The sequence below is a fragment of the Etheostoma cragini genome, chromosome 5, assembly GCF_013103735.1.
Source record: "Etheostoma cragini isolate CJK2018 chromosome 5, CSU_Ecrag_1.0, whole genome shotgun sequence".
In the NCBI taxonomy this organism is placed as follows: Eukaryota; Metazoa; Chordata; class Actinopteri; order Perciformes; family Percidae; genus Etheostoma; species Etheostoma cragini.
In genome coordinates this window covers 22,597,900-22,616,373 of record NC_048411.1, presented here as the reverse complement: position 1 = coordinate 22,616,373, position 18,474 = coordinate 22,597,900, and the positions used below count along the sequence as shown (strand labels likewise).

The 18,474-nt window shown below is 38.5% G+C and overlaps 2 protein-coding genes and 1 long non-coding RNA gene across 11 annotated transcripts in view; 1 reads left to right on the top strand and 2 right to left on the bottom strand.

The window, feature by feature from the left end:
- The first annotated feature begins 153 nt into the window (after positions 1 to 153).
- LOC117944212 (coiled-coil domain-containing protein 158-like) lies at positions 154 to 14,262 on the top strand. Of its 9 annotated transcripts, none has more exons than XM_034870805.1 (23): positions 154 to 419; positions 602 to 662; positions 1,116 to 1,267; positions 1,488 to 1,660; positions 1,818 to 1,927; positions 2,002 to 2,320; positions 2,444 to 2,496; positions 4,012 to 4,122; positions 4,271 to 4,310; positions 4,583 to 4,693; positions 6,193 to 6,387; positions 6,488 to 6,703; positions 6,881 to 7,049; positions 8,652 to 8,804; positions 9,206 to 9,318; positions 9,874 to 10,032; positions 11,259 to 11,351; positions 11,583 to 11,705; positions 12,497 to 12,624; positions 12,935 to 12,997; positions 13,193 to 13,260; positions 13,688 to 13,846; positions 14,144 to 14,262. In XM_034870805.1, exons 1-22 carry the CDS (start codon positions 302 to 304, stop codon positions 13,801 to 13,803), a joined length of 2,844 nt encoding a protein of 947 aa, XP_034726696.1. In that variant the 5' UTR covers positions 154 to 301; the 3' UTR covers positions 13,804 to 13,846; positions 14,144 to 14,262. The 9 variants fall into 9 exon arrangements, with proteins under 9 accessions (XP_034726696.1, XP_034726695.1, XP_034726693.1 ...); XM_034870804.1 differs by having other exon boundaries at positions 4,271 to 4,352; positions 12,500 to 12,624; positions 12,938 to 12,997; XM_034870802.1 differs by having other exon boundaries at positions 4,271 to 4,352; positions 12,500 to 12,624.
- LOC117944216 overlaps positions 12,382 to 18,474 on the bottom strand; it is a 22,751-nt gene continuing 16,658 nt past the window's right edge. The window contains exons 3-4 of the long non-coding RNA XR_004656520.1: positions 17,726 to 17,736; positions 12,382 to 12,392 (exon numbers count right to left, since the gene is read on the bottom strand). This is a non-coding gene — a long non-coding RNA (uncharacterized LOC117944216). The remainder of the gene's footprint in view (positions 12,393 to 17,725; positions 17,737 to 18,474) is intronic.
- zgc:158260 (uncharacterized protein LOC571389 homolog) lies at positions 14,814 to 16,704 on the bottom strand. The gene is made up of 4 exons (XM_034870817.1): positions 16,482 to 16,704; positions 15,833 to 16,142; positions 15,301 to 15,706; positions 14,814 to 15,192 (listed from the first exon to the last, which is right to left on the bottom strand). The coding sequence occupies exons 1-3, from the start codon at positions 16,514 to 16,516 to the stop codon at positions 15,542 to 15,544; spliced, it is 510 nt and encodes a 169-aa protein (XP_034726708.1). The 5' UTR covers positions 16,517 to 16,704; the 3' UTR covers positions 14,814 to 15,192; positions 15,301 to 15,541.

Here is an 18,474-nt window from a genome sequence, read left to right as displayed (position 1 = left end):
AATATAAACGAATAAGCGACCAACCTAGCAATTCAAACAATGTTAACTAGCTTTAGGTTAACTAGCTAGCTAGTAGCGCAGAGATACACCAAATTATTGCTAGCATAACTCTAGCTAGGAATTAGCCACGGATGCTGTTTCCATGGTGATGGAACTTCACCTTTAACGAATATTTACTGGATAACTTTAGCTAACTGTTGATCCGAGTATGCATAAGTTAGCTAGCGAGCTAGGTATTTAGCGTAACCTAATAGCTAGCTAGTTAACTACACCGACCGCTTGATTACTAATGTGAGAAGAGATGTCATCGGAGTTTCAGCCCTCAGATCGTCAGACTATTCCTCTTTCTAGCAATAATGGCGCTCACGTTCAATTACCACCGAAACATAACGTTACAAAAGTAACACAAGCAGGAAAGGGTAAGTTAGCTAGCCAGCTAGGTGGCTCGCTATGTTAACTAGAAGGCAGTGGAAATCTCTGTTAGGTTAACCCCAGCTAACAATAGTAACAATAACGTCCGTAACTTACTCAGCGTGCAGTTGTGTTTCTTTTATTTAGCTAATTATTCAGTCGTTCAAATCATTTCTTCAACTTTCTTTAGAGACCAACGATGGCGCCTCTTCTCGGCTGAGATTTAACAGCCTGACACTGGATGAATTGAGGTAACTAAAACTCTTCATTAAAATGCCAGCCTTTTTTTATTAGCAATCAGCCCATTTATTTATATTTCAACTCAACTCCCAACTCATGAGCAGCCATTGCTTTAGCAATTCATTCAGATGTGGATCAACAAAACAGAGACCGAGCCCGGGTATCACGCGGGCCCAAGTTATTAAAAGACAGACACAAAACACATAACATAAAATAAACAATATGATCAAAAAAAAAATACATCAGTCCAAATTAACAACAAAATGTAAATAACACTAAACAAAGTGATGGCTCAAGTAAATGTTCACCTTTCTCCATTGATACTATCAGCTCTGACCTCCAAAAATCCCTTTTAAAGTGTGTCTACTTGGCATTTAAAGGAAGGCTGTTCCACAGTGCTATGGGATCACTGAATTATACTCCCCATCCATCCTAATTAGTTTTCTTCCATTTTGTTTTTACAGTGAGGAGCTTAATAGGCGCACCAAGGAAACCCAGAGGCTACAGGAAGAGGTGGAAAACGCAACCAAATTAACTTTGGAGAGGTTTGCCTGTGCATATGGCATCAACAGCTCACCTGGACAAAGCTGCCACAATAACAGGAGGTTTGATGTCTGTGAGTACAAGCAGTGTCACACAACATTTTGTTTGTGCAGCCAGAAAGATTAAAAAAAATAATGAGTTAGTTAGTTAGGGCTTATGGTTTTAACTTTAAACAACACATTATGATACAAGTGGTAAAGCTATATGCTTATCTACAATCTAAGCACCTGACACTAATATACAAATGTTTAGGAAAAAACACTGGAAAAAAACTTCCTTTGCTCTTTTGGCAGATGATTCACCTGGGAATATCTGTTTTACAACCGACCACCACGCAGGGTCTCAGCCCCTGGTCTGTAAACTGGATAGTTTAAACCAAGGGGAGATCTGCTATCCTGGAGAGGAGGTGTTGGAAAATGCAATGGAAGACTGTCTTCAACAGCTGTCCAACTTAGAGCTCAACAAGGTTTATCTTTTTATTTCAGTGGCTGTTACATTTATTTCACTCACCAGCCAAAAAAACAATTGTAATTTAAAGAGTGGCAGGTGGACAAAAAGTTAATTTTCAATCCTGATTGGTAATGCTTTCTCTATAAAGTACTATTTTACCCTCTTAAACACAGACACACGATCAACCTGAACAAGAGACATTCTGTTTTGACAAAGCTATCGTGAACTTGCAGACTAAGTTGCAGACAGTCCAGAAGGAAAAGGACAACCTGTCCAACCTCAGGTGAAGACACTGTTACAATTTTATTCCTGTAATTGTTTTATATCACTTTGACCCACAGATCTTTTTATTTGTAGATTGAAGGATTCAAGGATACACGTTGGTCAGATGGAAAAGATGCTTTGCATGTTGGAGGCGCTCCAAAACATCCAAAGGGCCGAGGACCAGAAGTTGCAGGAGACAGAAAAGGAGACGTTGGCCCTTAACTGGAAAGTAGAGACATTGGAACAAAATGTAAAGGAGATGTACTCACTTATATCTCAAGAGACACAATTTGGACACAACGTCATCACCAGTCCTGATGTCGCCACTAGCTCAAGACAGCTATCCCCAGCTACTAAGGTAACTGAGGATTTTAACGAGGAGACAGACAAGCTACAGGAGAGACCTTTTTTAGTAAGTACTAGAAGTGAGTTACGGATCATGTTAAGTGTTAAGTATTTTAAGTATTAAGTATTTTAGACATAGACTTTTCCTCCTGGTATGTCTGATATATTTTTTTAATCTGTTTTGTGGAAGTCAAAACACCTGGGGAGCGAAGAATACAGTGGAGTAAATAAGCAAAAAGAAAGGTAATGTAATGAGAGCTGCAGCAATTAGTCAATTAATTATTTAGTCAAACAGAAGAAAATGACTCTGCAACTATTTTGTTTATAGATTAATCATTTCAGTCACTTTTTAAGCAAAAAATGCCAAATATGATCAAGTTCCCACTTCCTAAATTTGAAGATTAGCTTTTTTAGTCATGTGATAGAAATACAAACATCCCAACTTGATCTGCCATATTTACTAGGGACGGGGGGTAAAATTAATTCGTAGATACATCGCGATTCTCTCTAGAACGCTTTGATGCTTAATTCTAATAAATTAATATTCAATTATAAACAAAAAATAAATAATAATTTTTTTGCCGATCTCCTACGGTTCCAGCCCATCAAGTGCATATGTGAATCATTGTTTATTTTATTTCTATGATTTATCTGCAAAGACACAAGCTCAGCACATCTGCTCTGCCTTTAAATCAAAAACATACACAGCATTTCATTCCTGTGGCAAGAAGAGAAACCTGACTGTAAATCATCTCAACAAAGCAGTGCGATACCGTGTGGTTTCTCTGTGTTAACACAGTTTTAAGTGTTTCTAGTGACTTAGGAGTAGAGGTGGGGAAAGATATGGTTTCTTAGATGCATCACGATTCTCTCTAGAATGATTTCGATGCTTGATTCTGAAAACATAATAATTAATTATTTAAAATATTCTTTATGAAATTTTTAAATAAAAATCGACATATTTAAAAAATATAATTAAAAACTTATCTATGTATATATAAATTATTTCTAAATAATTTAAAAAAAAATTGTTTGGTTTTTTAAATGTGTTGATTTTTATTTAAAAACGACTGTCTCCAGACATGTACCAATCAGAAAACGGGGTGATTGAAAGAGGATGGGATAATTGACAACAACTTAGAGTTTAGGCAAGAGTGCAGAAAAAACCCCAGCAAAAATGGCCAAAAGGAAAACAAAATAAGTTTTGTATTTATACACATGATCTAATACGACAAAAAGTAATTAGGAAAAAAAACAAAAAGGCTGTTTATCTATTTTATCATATTATTACATCTGACCACCTCCTGTTTCATGTTCTAAAAAGCCAATTCTTCACCTTTAAACATGACTGATTGTCTGACATGGAAGATTACTATGAGAGAAGTTGACTTCAACAAGCATGGACTCACTACAAAATAAAAACCCAAGTTGACAGATGCATGTCAAAATCTGACAAACTCAGATTTATATGTGTATATATTTTTTTAAATCACGCATGGAAATTGATTGCGATGCTTTGATAATCGGTATTGAATCGTTGACCTCGGAATCGAATCGTAAGGTGCCCAGACATTACCACCGTTAATATTTACCAGCTACAGCTGCATACCTGCTCCATATCAAATGTTTGTGTTTTTTGTATTACTTCATCCCTTCCTACTATTGTAGGCTATCTACCATGCTCCGTTGTGCATCATACATGTGGTATTTTTATGCCATATATAACAGCAGTTCCCTCTTTGCATTCCTCTGTCCTAGAATGGAAGACCTGATTGCAAGTCTTGGCCAGGAGATGGCGATGTTGACTGCCAAACTGAGCTCTTCCAAAAACTACAGTGTCAGCTTAAGTGTCAAGTTGGAGTTGCTAAAGTAAGTGTTGTTCCCAAATCATTTGTGGCTGTTTCTTTTGTCTTTTTTTCAAAGAGTATTCCGTGTAAGGTCACTTAACTATATGATCACACAATGTTGAATTTCTGAATCAGTGGCACACTGAAAAAAACAAAAATTCTATGCTCAGGAAACTTGCAGAGAGACAGACATCACTGCACCAGTGTCAGGTCAGTGAACTTGAGTCAACCCTCTGGAACCATGCAGATAAGGTAAGGAAGAATGTTATGAGCAATGATGTAAGCAATGACATACGGCGGCTGCTTGTATAAACCAGCCATATTTATCTTAATTCACTCGATATGTATAGCTCAGTCGAACCACAGTAGCTTAAAGATTATACAAAGCCAATATAGAGAAGCAACAATGATAAAACTCCTGCCTTCCTCCTGTGTCAGAATGAAAACTTAAATAATATTTGATTTAATTTGTGACATTGCAGGTTTGTTGTCTGGAGCAGCAGCTCTTTGAGGCTCAGTCCCACCTAGTGGACGCCCAAAGAGAGCGAGAGCAAGCTTTACAACAGGCAGAGGAGCTTCGGTTACAACTTAAGGTGCTGCAGCAAAACTGTGAATGTGTAAACAAGCAATTTTACTCTTTCTGTTGTTATCATACCCAAAGTAACGTATAGTATAGATGCATGTTTACCACTGCCCCAGGAACATATTTTAAGTTGGGGGTGCTGATATATTTCCGATTTTCAGCTAAAGTCAACCACCCACATATCACACTGCATCTATCACAACGCTCCGCAAGTGGAAAAACAAAAGCAAGAATGAATCGGCAAAAATCATTCTGATCAAATTATGTTTTACATTTAATTGTAATTCAAGGGAGTAAGTTAATATAAATAATCAATTCATTAAAATAAATGTATGTTGTTTTTAATTATGGTTGTAGTTTGTCTACCTTTCAGATTTAGATTTATTGCCAGTATGTCTAAACTATCTGAGGTAGACTGACCACGAGCTACAAGGTTGTGAAACAATAGCGACATTTCTAATTGGTGAAGCTCGCTGTTACAATGGAAATGTTTACAGAACCCACGAACGTCTAGAACAAGCTGCTATGGTTGTTCCTGTACCTACTTGTACCGTTTGCCTTTTGTGGTGTTATTTTGCGCTGAATCAAATGTTTTATGGTTACAGTTCATCTTGCCTGGTTGCCTTGGTTCCAGCCTTAAAACTCTTTATATAAGCATTTAATGAAACGTCAATGGAGATTTTGAACAGATAAAATCTCTTACGGAACCAGAGCCGTTAAAAAGTGGTTGGTCACAGGTCGGTTGAGCTCTATACATTTATTTTGAGTAGGGCACACCAGGGGTACCATAGGGCAACCATCATTTGACTTATTTTGGTTAAGAACTTGGGCAAGAAAAGTACACAACAGACGTTTGGCTTTTCTTCAATGGCAACGGGAGAAGGCTAGGTTTAGGGACAGGATTGTTAATGTTTGGTTCATCCTTTCTGTGAGGCCGCATATACACTTATAAGCCAATGAAGCAGTGTATGCGTGCTTCTATAATGAGGCCATGTGATGGGAACAATGTCTTTTAAACTACAGTGGTTAGTTAACTAGTGAGTTGGTTTGGGCCATTACAGCCTATCAATGAATGAATATTGCCCATCCCATTGCAATTACTGATGTTTTAAAAATTTGTGCTTCAATAGTCATAAAAAAGTCCATTGGTTATAGATTAAGCCTATCGTCAGTAGGCAGTTTATATCCCCCAATCCTAATGTGCAAGTTGCTGTAGTAACCTGTTGATCACTCAATCCAAGTGGTTCCAAAGTCAATGGCACCTATTTATTCATTTTGGTTGCATTTTTTTTTTTTACAATGTGATTTACCACACTGAGCAGAACCAGGTGTACTTCTTCAGAACGGTTTGGTCAGTTAACCATCCAGAAATAACACAAGATGAAATGTCAAGCCAGTTTCTCTCCCATCGTTGAGATCCTATTTCTTCTCACTGTCAGAAGATTTACTTTATGTATTTGTCGTTTTAAAAACAATCAGCCCACTGTGCCTCTTGCTTTACGCCTCTAGAGTTACGGTGAGCTGCAGCAGTGTGATCTCCAGGAGGAGGTGAAGGCCCTGGGAGGACAGCTGGAGGCGGCTAGAGAGGAGAAAAGCTGCCTACAGGCCATGCTGGGACAGAGGGTCCAGGAGGGGAGGAAATCCCAGGAACTCCTGGAGGAGAAAAACAAAGAACTCCAGTTTAGGCAGCACAAAGCTCAGCACGTAAAGTTGTTAGAGGAGATCATGCATTATGAATCTTGCGTTTATAATAGGTCACTATGTGCCCATTTTGAGGCTCAGTCATTGAACTGTTTTTATCCAGCATCTTGCCAGGTTGGAAGAAGCCCAAAGCCGATGCCAGGCCCTACATGCAGAAGTAGAGACACTGAGGCAGAGGCTGGGTGACCGAGAGAAGATGATAGAGGGCAGCATCCAGATAACCGCGCAGCACCGCAGCACCATCGAAGAACTTCACCAGGAGAACAGCCTCCTCAGCAACCAGCTAAACCAGCACAAGCTGGAGATTCAGCAGCTCAAGGTCGGGAGCATGGCAGAAAACTTTATTGAAATATGATTAGATAACTGAAGTAAAACCTGTCCCTATTAAGCCTTCAATTAGATTTTTTTTATGTTTTGACTTCCACACCTCACCTACATCATGACTTACTTTACACTTTTTGTCTCCTTCCTTCCTCTTTTGCCATACACTGTTTAGGCTGAATTGGACCGGCATAATTCAGATCTGGCTGCTGCAGAGCATGAGAGGCGGCAGCTACAGGCCTCTGTGGCTGAACAAAGTCAGCGTGTCCACGAGGAGTCTCTGGAGAAACGACAGCTAACCATCCAGCTGGAGGTGCAATGCATGCAGTTGCACACCCTCACCAGTGAGTTGAGCTTTACCGAATGTGCATCGCCACACAGGAGATGATCAATATCCAGCATATAAACAAAACTATGGCCGTGAAAACAAACTGAGCTGCATTGGCCTCACTATAATAATGAATGCATGAACAAATAGTTTTTGTGTCTGGTCGTTTATGACCTCATGGCATTAACTTCAACTTTATTTGTGTCCCCGAAGGACAATTGGGTGTGTAGCAAGTATAAGCACATAAAAGACACATGAATACACACAAGGTATACACACAGTCAAGAGTGCGCTGGGGTTATTCAGACACATTAATCATCACCATCCTAAAATTACATTATATATGTATACCCGCCAGAAGGGATTAGGAATAACGACGTTACTTTTTTTTGGGGTTAACGAGTAATGTAATTTATTACTCTTCCCATCTTAATAGCGCCGTTAACGTTACTGCTAAAAAATCAGGCGCGTTACTATCACTGAAGCTTTTTTTTCAAATACTTTTTTTCTTCCTCGGTTAGTGGGTCGTGCACGAGACAAGCGCAAAAATGCTGACAAATGGCTGAGGTTGAATAAAATGTAATGGTAAGCCTGTCAGAGGTAAAGTTGGGCGGGTGTTTGAAAGCACGCATAGTTGGACAGACATCAAACAACACAAGCGAGTCAGTCAATAAGAGACAGGTATGGCGTTATGAAATCAAGGAGAGGGGAAACTTTTCCTGCTAAAGATTTCCCACGTGGTCAGAAAACACAGGGAGGACACTTTGTTTCTATCACTATGACTCTAGAGTGGCTACTTGCTCCAAAGCTAATTGCTGTCACTCTGTCACTTCTCCCTCGCTCTAACACACATGCACCCACACACACACACACACCAGCGCACAGGTATAATCATCAGGCCACTTACGTTATTTGCACTACAAAGAGTGTATAAGTTATTTATTTTTGCTATAGTGCTAACAAGCATTATATAATTTTGCCCAGTTGTGGCCTGTTGAGGGGCAATACATATCAAAAGTTCCAAAACATCTATATTTATTTATACAATAGTTCATATCCATTTCAAAAATTGTCTGATTCAGTTCATGAACAAATAATATATAGTCTGTAATCCACATAAAGTATGTTTGTATACAAGTAATTTTGTTTTCTCCTATTCCATTCTTTGGAAATATTTTAATATAAAAAACATCATCCAAAAAGTATTCAATCAAAGCTCCATTCCCCCACCACCACTACCACCTAGTAAAGATCACAATATTCTTTGATTGTCCTCCTCGATAACAAAATATTGTTGTGTTCAATAATTACCACACAATATAGAATTCCATTTGGACTTTTACTATATTGTGTGTTACCTTCAGACAGCAGACTAGTGTAACTAGATATATTTCATTCACCAGAAACTGACACAGCTGTTTTTAAAACTCAGCTGTTTAAAGTTTTTGCCAAATAAAATGATCCTCTTGTCCTGCTGCGATAAAAAACAACAACAAAGAACTATGTTTGGTATGTTTTCACTGTCAACCAAGCCCTTCCATTGTTGTGTGTGTTAAAGTGTTAAAGTGTTTTCCTCTCAGTGGATGCAACGCATGTGTTTGTGTGGGCATGATTTCAGAAAAGCACAAGGAGCTACAAAAGCTCCACAACTGCAAGAATGAGGAGCACGAGGGTGTGGTGCTGAAGCTTCAGAGTCAGCTGAGGAACGCCCATGACGAGCTGGACCAGGTCAGGAGCACCCTGAGGACCCTGGAAGGAGCTGATGGACATGGTTAGATCCACGATACAATTTAATTTAAACTGAGACTTGATCAAAAGCTCTCACGTTCAAAGAAACATCCATTCTGTGATCAAGTGGACAGATAACAGTGATTTATTTGGATCTGAATTCAACCTAGGAATGCAGACAGTTCTTAAGAAAGCATTAGTGTTGTTTAAATGAAGTTTCAAGTATGAATTTATACTCCTGTTGTATTCCAGTCCAGAGATATAACCTGACATGTGTGACCATTAACTTGTATGTCCTTGAGATGTTCAAAGCCTGTCCAAAATTAAAGCTCTGGATTTTACATGTTCTGATACATGATGTACATGATGTTCTTCTCGCTTGATCACCTCCTTGCCCTTAACTCTTTTTCTCTTTATTTTGTGGTTTTGTCTCCTCCTCCTCAGGCCTCCAAGTAGCTGTGGACATGCAGAAGGAGATCACTGCCAGGAGAGAGCAGGTGGACTCCCTGCAGGGCAAAATCCAACATTTAGAGGATATTTTGGACAAGTTGCACCAGGTAATAATTAATCACTGGCTTCTCTCTAGTCAAGTTCAATTAAGATCTTCAGATAAGAACAGTTTGAACAGTTACTCAAATTACTTCTATTCACTAGTCATTTCTTCTTCTTTTTTTCAAATCTCGTGATCTTTAAGAACTTAAATTATAAATATTTTCCTTCATGCTTTATTTTTGTCTCAATTAAAAAAATTTCTGAATGTCCAGAACAGCAGACTTGGCATTTCAGCTGTTGACGAGTTAGTCGTTCAGCTAATGAAGATCTAAATGTCATTAATTGATAACAATATTTTTTAATGACTAACATGACTTAATTTAAGCCAATTCAGGTGCTTCTGAAGCAGAGTAACTATAATACATAAATTGTTTCAAAAAAAGGAAAGGACTTTTAGTTTTATTTCTTGGATGCTAAATTGCTATACTATATATGTATATACAAAATGCTCAACTCAAAAGCATTTTGTACATGTCACCAAAATGCCCAACTCAAAAGCATTTTGCACATGTCACCACCATTTATCAAATTTTTCTGTCGACTCTTCCTATCCTATCCAGGAGAAGCGCTACCAGAGCCTGGAGAACCAACGTCAGCTCGAGGAGCTTATCTTTGTCAGGGAGGAGAAGAGACAACTTGGCAACGAGCTAGAGGCCCTTCGCTCCAAAGATAAACAGCTGGGGGAGCGGCTCAGCCAGCTGGAGGCAATCCTTCACAAGGTGGTACTCGCTTACACTTCATACTAGTCATTATATTACCAACACATGTTATTTGGTGTTAAAAGAAGCCTGAATAACATGATGACAGACTAAAAAAAAATTTTAAGAGTTAACCGCAGAATCAAATTTTTATTTGATTCTTTTTAACAACAAATTGTTGGTAACATCCTCGTTTCGTGTTCGGTCGGCGAGATTGGTTGCATTTCATTTCCCGTATCACTTCCTCTTCATTTACCATCATTCCTTCACCGCTAATGTGATAAAGGCACAAAATACCCCAAAGAAATAGATAACGGTAAATACTAGGGGTGTGAAGAGACGCTTACTCCACGAGACGAGACACATCACGAGAGTGGGTTCACGAGAACGAGACGAGACGAGATTTTTTTTTTAAATGTAAAGAAATCCTCGATGACTCAACTGAAAAATCACAAAATGCAAAACTATTTAGGTGCATTTTGAAATCAACTATTAATGATGAATGTTATTTAACATTTTTTTTTTACTATTTTAATGAATTATATGCAGTAAAGGACGTGCAAACACTGCTAAATGTTTTGTATAAACTCTACCAACTGGCTTCTGCCCTGTACAATTTCACACGAGAAATCTAACTCCTTTCAGTGAGTTAGATTTCCTTTCCTTACAGTGTGCTGTAAGTGTTTTTGCATAGTGCTCTTGTTAGCCGCGGTATACGGCATTTTTTTCTTACAATGTTTACATATTGTGTTCGTCTTGTCTGTCACTCTTTCGCCGTTTATCATTTCCGCAGGAAAACCCAAATGTTGCCACACAAATGATTTAAAAGTGGCAGGGGGATCTTCAATAGTAATTTCACGCTCCATCACGCTGACATCACATCGCCTCACGAGACAACTTTTCACCTGGACGAGAAATCTCGTCACGTTTTAATCTCGCGAGATCTCGTAAAACGAGATCTCGTCACACCCTTAGTAAATACAGTTTAAAAAAAGTCTTATATATGGGCTGATAATTAACAATTATCTTATCTTATTATCTTAACAATATTTGAATAACTATTCTTTTATTCTGAGAAATACTATTATTTCATTTCATTCGTGAGGGTTTGGCGTCACAGTTATCGTCTCCCTTTGGAGCTAAACCAAAATGTTGGTTTATATATTCAGATAAATAAAGAACCTTATCTGGTTCTGTTTGTATCCATCACCGTGTTGTTGGTTCATATTGTCTGTTTCTTCAAAAAGATGTCGGAGAGCTTTGCGGACTGTCAAGATTTCATCCAGCTGCAGGAGCGGGACTTCTTCCGTCTGAAACTCCAACATGCCTTGGATTTGAAGGTAGAGCAGATTAGTCTTTTTGAAAGAGGGAATAGGATTTATCCACAAATACACAGCACAGTGTACAGTATACCCTTATTTAATGTAGATGTTTTATGCTACTGTACGCTTCTTATCATCAGGCATGTTTTATAATGTTTTATAATGTCTTAATCTAATCCAATTCATTCTGAGACTTTTATGTGTAAATGGAGCTGAGCTCCCTTTAACAAATGTCGATCTCATCTATAGGAGCTCCAAGGTCAAAATTTGCACACTGCTCTGAATGTACCTCCACCTGACCTGGACTCCACATCCCCACCTGCACTCACTGCTCCACCCTTCTCCCAGCATGCCTTCAACACCCAGCTCATGGTACAGTCAGCAACTCCTTATATCTCGCCTATCTCCTACGGTTCCAGCCCATCAAGTGCATATGTGAATCATTGTTTATTTTATTTCTATTATTTATCGGCACAGACACAAGCTCAGCACATCTGCTCTGCCTTTAAATCAAAAACATACACGGCATTTCATTCCTGTGGCAAGAATCTGACTGTAAATCATCTCAACAAAGCAGTGCGATACCGTGTGGTTTGTCTGTGTTAATACAGTTTAAGTGTTTCTAGTGACTTAGGAGTAGAGGTGGGGAAAGATATTGATTCTTAGATGCATCACGATTCTCTCTAGACCGATTCAATGCGCGGTTCACACCTGTCGCCATTTCTTGGCACTGGGGGACCATAGGCAGGCTGAGGGAACGCATATTAATGTTATAAAAGCTCATAAAGTGACATTTTCACGCCATGGGACCTTGAAAACTTGTGTGTGAAAAACATATGTAGAAATCTAACAAACTCAGATTTATATATTATTTTTTTTAAATCATGCATGGAAATGTACATTCAAAAATTGTTGCATTGAGATGCATTGAGATGCATCAATAATCAGGTTAGAATTGAATCGTTGGCCTCTGAATCAAATCGGGAGGTGCCCAGAGATTCCCACCCCTACGTAGGAGTAAAATATCTTGTCGCTAATTGTTGTGAGATTGTATGTATTCTCATGTTTCTCTGTTGAAATGCAAGCTAATCTGACCAGCTATTTCTAATGTTGAGTATCAGATCAGCACTGCAGTGTATTGATATTGTCGTTCTCTCCTCTAGCAGGAGAGCCCCGCCTGGGAACTCAGGTCTCTAGTCAAAGAGTTGCGAGAAGTGATTTCAGAGAACCGCAGACCACACACAGATAACAGGAGGAGGTCTGCACCGGAGAGAGTGCACAGAACCACCTTGTACGTCTGGCGCTGTTCCCACACACTGCAAGGATTAACTTCGTTCCTGGGCTAGCTTAGGTCGCACATCTGAAAATCATGTGATGCTACTAAGTGAGCAGGAAGTCATTTGGAGAAGGGTGTGGGGGGGATTGCCATACATGAGTCGTTTAATTGACCTTTGACCACACTGTTTTACTGTTTTTGCTGTACTATATCATAAAAAGACTAGAGAGGTTGTTGACCTTGTATAGCTTAAAACTCCTTTGTCTTAAGATATCTACATGTGTAATGTCTCACTGTATATTTTGATATCCCTCTGCACCGACAGCAGTACTGACAAGGCAGAAGAAGTAAAAGCTGGCTCCAGATTGAGAAGAAAAACCTGCGGCAGGTAGGGAAATCACCCAAACCTTCCCATCTCAGTGTATTTTATTTTATTTTTTATGTTCTAAGCATGACTTGCCTCAAGGCTATGAGACGCTCATACAGTCTTACCACGTGACCTTTTATACCTCATGCACGGCACAGCAAAGTGCTACAGGCACTGTGTGTAATGGGTGTGTGTTTGTGCATACACTGTGTACAGCGAGCCACGTTTTCTGAAGACAGCTGAGCTCAACGGAAAAACAACCAACAACAAATCCTTCAATGAGAGTGAGTTTTCTTAACTACTCTAAAGTTGTCATGCAATCCAACAAACTCCTTTCATGAATGCAGTGTTCATCTGCCATACAACATCATTCAATAAATTTAATTTCAACAGAAAATCATTTTTTATATAATTTGATAAATTGATTGATCATTCAAGTCATACTTTTTCAGCTATTCATGGGAGGAGTTCTTTCTTTTTTGTGTTTTATGTAACTGGAAAATAATTGTATTTGAGATAAATTGTTGGGTGGGCAAGCAACTTGAAGACTCTACCTTGACATTTTTTACTACTTTCTGACAATTTATGGAGCAAATAATGAATTGATTAAATGATCATCCAATAAATCAGTAATAAAAATAATGAGTTGGAGCGTTACATTTGTCAGCATCAGTATTCAATTCTCTAACATATAAATCACGAATTTTCTAGGCCGTGTTATTTTGAGTCCAGCGACTGCAGCGAAGTACACCTCCTCCCCACAGCTGCTCTCACTGGGCCGCAGGTCACCCGTCCACTCACTCCTGACTTCTGACCCAAACAGCTGACAGTGACACAACACACCAGGCCTGAGGCCAACCCGTCTTATCGGTAAGTTTTTAATATTTGTGCTTCATATATACACAGCTGAGTCATTTGTAGCCTTTTCTTCAAAAACTGTATATTACTAGTATCACACTGTATATTACTGAGAGGGGAGGCTGAATAACATTCACACAAAAGTCAAATCACTTTAATACAGCTGATTAATAGCAATGATAACACGGAGTTAGCAGTTCACAGACCTTTTTCATAAAACTGTGTAAATGTTATTGAATGATCATAATCTCTGTAATCCTGTAATCCTCAAAATTAATTCAATTACTTCAATTTTTTTTTGTCTTTCAGAAAGGTCCTTTTTTATTTTGAAAGACTCCCCAGATGAAGTTGTCAAAAATGGTTTCATGAAATCACCAATCAGGCTTTTGTTTTTGTAATTTATTGTTTAAATAAAGTCTATTAAAAATTATGTTTGAGTTGTTATTTTTAATTCCAGGGATCATACCAAGTTAAAAAAAAGTACTACTACTATATTCTACTATATTTGCATTTTTGACAGTACAAAGTAAAACAAGCTTGATATAAACATAGAGAAGGTAGTTAAAGGTGCTGCATGCGATTAGGGTGACGTTACTTCTTGTTAACGTTTGAAGTACTATGTCTTCAAACAAAACGAGACTTGCATGCCCGTCCCTCCTCCTCATCCCATCCCCTCCCTTCTGTGCTTCCGCGCACTAATCCCCCAACCCCAAATCTTTCTTGTCGGTTATTGGCTAAAAGACTGTGTATTCTTCGGGGTGCAGGTGGGCGCAGTTTATTTTTGTTGCCGTCTGAAGACCTTGGGCTGTCTACAGAGACTGCGTTTTTTTACAGCGTGTTCTGGGGACAGGTAGCTTGCGGATAGTGAGGAGATGTTTGCTGTATGTGACAACAAATGTAGCCTAAAAGACGTGTGACATTACTTGGAGCACCTTTAACAATAATGCAGCATCTATATTTGTTGTTTAAGTTAGTTTTAGGCATCAGTTATCATGAAACCTCTGACCCCCCCTCTGCTTATACACATTGCCTAATTGTACATGTTTCCTTGTAAACTAAAACAAAGAATTCAAAATTCCTCTTTTTTTTTTTACAGTGTGGGGTTGAAGAGCATTTTTGGACATGACGAAGTGTTTTACTGTACGTGCATTGGATTTTTCTAATCAGTAGCCTTCACAAATTGTGTTTTGATTTGTGGGTTTAAGAATGTGTGAAATTATTTTTCGTGTGCTTCATTTAGCTTAGAGGCCTTTGAAACTGTTGAAAATGTTGGCGTCATCCACTTTAATGGGGAAAGTAGGAGAAGAAGAGTCTGAAAGGCTCAGTACTGCAGATTCAGTAACATTTGTCTCTCCGTCCTGCAAGAGTCCAAAATAAATCACTTGCATTGTTGTTTTTAGATTATACCGGTTCTTGTATAAGGTCTGACAAACGGTAACATTAACAATTTCTTTTCTCAAACTTACCGGAGAGGCAAACTGTCTGCTGGAAGGTTTGGTGGCTACATCATGTCCTTCTTTGTGCTCAGTTGATTCACTTGTTGGCCTTTCTTTATACATTTTCCATTCATTTTTAAAATATAGGGGTTTCTGGGACTTTGGTTTTGGCCATTCGTACTGCTGTAAAACAATTGAGAAGTAATAAGTAGCGGCATCACAGACAGAATCGTGTTTATTTGTTGGATGGATCTTCAGATTTATAATGATACTACACATCAAATTGCCAGTTTACTTGCTTTTGCCAGTTTACTTCTTCCAGACTTGGCTCTTCCTCGTCTTCCACCTCCACATCATCTCCTGTAAGCGTAGGAAGTGCAGAGGCACTGTTAACGCTCATGTCTGGGTACAGAACGGATAACACCTTATCAAATAACTGCAGAGAAATAAAGACAACATGTAAATATGTTGTAAGACGAGATACACTCTTAACCTGTAATAATGCCCTATTTCTCTGGCACAATGCATCTTGGTAGTCCACACTGTTGTCATCGTTACTTACATCTGGGGTCAAATGATCCTTATAGTGTGGGTACATAGCCAGAGGATGCTGTTTGAGTTTTGCCTCAACAGCAGCCACGTATTCCCTGCGAATCTGCTTTTGGGTCATCTGTTTTGAAAAGCAAGCATGTTCTTTAGAGATGCACTTTTTATGCTTTTGACTTGTTATGCTGGACTTCTGGTTTGGAGTGTCATGAAAAATGACTGGTGAGACACCTCTCTCCCCGGATAAGACTGACGAGACACTACCAATCACGGCCATCTTGTTTGCTGGGGCTTTATGATACTTGGTCTGCAACCTCTCCTTGTACCTGAGGATTACAAACATTTTTGTACTAATCTAATAGTACTTCACCTACTTAGCTAAAACAATGATACACGCAAGTGAAAAATAACAATATTTGCCATCAAAATGTAGCTAGAGAATCAGTTAAAATTAAGTAGGAACGTTAGAGAGGATATAAAAATGTAGGCTGGTCAAGGAAAGTTCAAGAATGTAATTTTATTTAACTAAGTTCAGTACTTTGTTGTTATATTTATCCATATCCCACAAGGCTACATTTACTCACGTTACAAATCATCAAAGAAACGACTGCTTATGATTTCTAACGTTAACGTCATATAGGACTGTGTGTCAGCGCAACACTTACCAAGGGAAAATTGTCCGCGTGTTTTTTGTTTCCATCCTTGTCCTTATTGTTTATTTAATAATTAATTTATAGTTTGAAATCAAAAGCTTCAGGAGACAACCTGTTCTCTTATCTCCGATAACGTCACCTTTGCAAAAGGTGACAATGGCTTGTGACCTGCCTCAAGTCAGTTTATTTGGTAACTATGGCAACAGTGGAGGCTCTTGTCGGGTGCTTGGATTTAGAGTGGGGTTTATACTGTTTAATTGAACAAAGAAGATTGAGAAAAAAATCGTTTAGAGTATCTAGCGTTAGCTAGCGTTATGTCTTTATATTTGGTTCATTTGGCAGTTACACTTCGTGTTAAAGGAAAATACAATCAACTAAAATAGATGTTTTCATTTAAATCAATGTTATTTTTAATGTATAGCTTGGTATTATGCGTGTAGATTGCTAGCTATCATGTAGCTAGCTAGGATTTAATAACAACTGGTATATGCAGACTTTGGAGCAATTTATAGATAACCCAGTGGTGATATTTGAAAACCTAGCAAGCTAGCTAAATGTGCATTTATAAATCGTCTAACTATTTGGTTGCCGTTAACGCAGCTGTGTAGTTTTGAGTGACAGCAACATTATATTATTGTTGTTTTAGGCAAGCCTATATCTGTATATCTCATTTTATATGAGTGCACAAGCCAGGAGCACATTTATAGAAGTTATGGTCATTAATTTAGTCAAGATTCCTCAGTGTTGACCCTCCTGTGTTAATGTTTGAGCACTAGGGGGCTCTCCTTGGTAGAGAATTTGCATTTTAGTTAATGCCATCCTGAACCACAGCATCATGTTACATAATCTGTAATCCCTGTTACTAAAAATTATACAAATCTTAAAAGTCAACCACAATGTAAATATACACCACAGGTAAAAGCCATGCTTTAAAAGTGTATTCCAGTAAGTAGGCTAAAATCAGTCAAATGCGGAGATCTTTTTAATGGCTTTATTAACTTTTGTGTCTTTTAATCTATTTCTGAGCATTATATAAATTAATTGTTGTTGACCGGATTCAATCACATGTTGTGCCCTTCAGGGCTGATGAATTAGCTAATTAGCCTTAGTTCAGGTCCCCGGACTCCCTTATTGTCCCAAACACCAGGGGAAACTCTGCTGGAACAGAGATTACTGTTCCCTTTCTTTCAGCACTGATGAACCCTGTTTATAGCTACAAAATAACTTAGTAAACAGTTTCCATGCAGTCAGTGAACTGTCTAATGTGCTGTTTCAGTTTGTTTGTTTTCCAGCAACACAGCCAGCTTAAGTGCAGTGACATTTCAATACACATTTGAGAATTGACAGCTTCAGTTCCTTGTATACACGCTATTCCAATTTGCACAATTAGCCTACAAGATTCTGTTGTTGTTGGAGTTTTTAACACAGTAGCATCTGTTGAATTATTATTAATTGAAAACAGTGTTGAAAGATAACTTCTAATGCTCTCTGGAGCACCCGCTTCAGATTCCCCTCAGTCAAGAAAAAAAGAATACAACCACTCGTTCATCCCCACAGCCATTATCCTCCAAAACTTAGGGAAGAGGTAGTTTCTCCATCAGCTATATTCAGGCCTTCTTGAGAGATGATGTTGGTCATACTTTTACGTAAGCCTGACAAGAAAGTGTTCTTATTACTGTTTCTAAAGATTATGATGTTTAATGATGCAGTGCTGCTGAGTTTGTTATTTCATGTTTGGTTTAAGTTGAACTCGGTGCTGCAAAACCGATTGTCTTTTGGGGACAAAAAATGTTCAAGGTTTAAGTAATAAGAGTTGTGTTTTTAGACTTTCAGCCTGTAAAACATACCATCAGCTGATGGAGAGGGCAGAAAAATGTATGTCTTTTGTAGTTGGTCACAAAGTTACAGTAGCAGTAAAATCCAGTAAAGACTTTGGTATTTCGATGCCAGCAGCTTCCAGTGAGGTCTATGTCTAAGAGCTTCTGTAGGCTGTGAACGGGTTTGT

Coding starts and splice junctions, on each gene's coding strand:
- LOC117944212 (XM_034870800.1), top strand. CDS start 302: ATGTCATCGGAGTTTCAGCCCTCAGATCGTCAGACTATTCCTCTTTCT. Junction 4,694..6,192: donor AGCTTCGGTTACAACTTAAG/GTGCTGCAGCAA, acceptor TTACGCCTCTAG/AGTTACGGTGAGCTGCAGCA. Junction 11,706..12,496: donor CCTTCAACACCCAGCTCATG/GTACAGTCAGCA, acceptor TCTCTCCTCTAG/CAGGAGAGCCCCGCCTGGGA.
- zgc:158260 (XM_034870817.1), bottom strand. CDS start 16,516: ATGGAAACAAAAAACACGCGGACAATTTTCCCTTG. Junction 16,143..16,481: donor ACGCGGACAATTTTCCCTTG/GTAAGTGTTGCG, acceptor TGTAATCCTCAG/GTACAAGGAGAGGTTGCAGA. Junction 15,707..15,832: donor AGGATCATTTGACCCCAGAT/GTAAGTAACGAT, acceptor ATTTCTCTGCAG/TTATTTGATAAGGTGTTATC.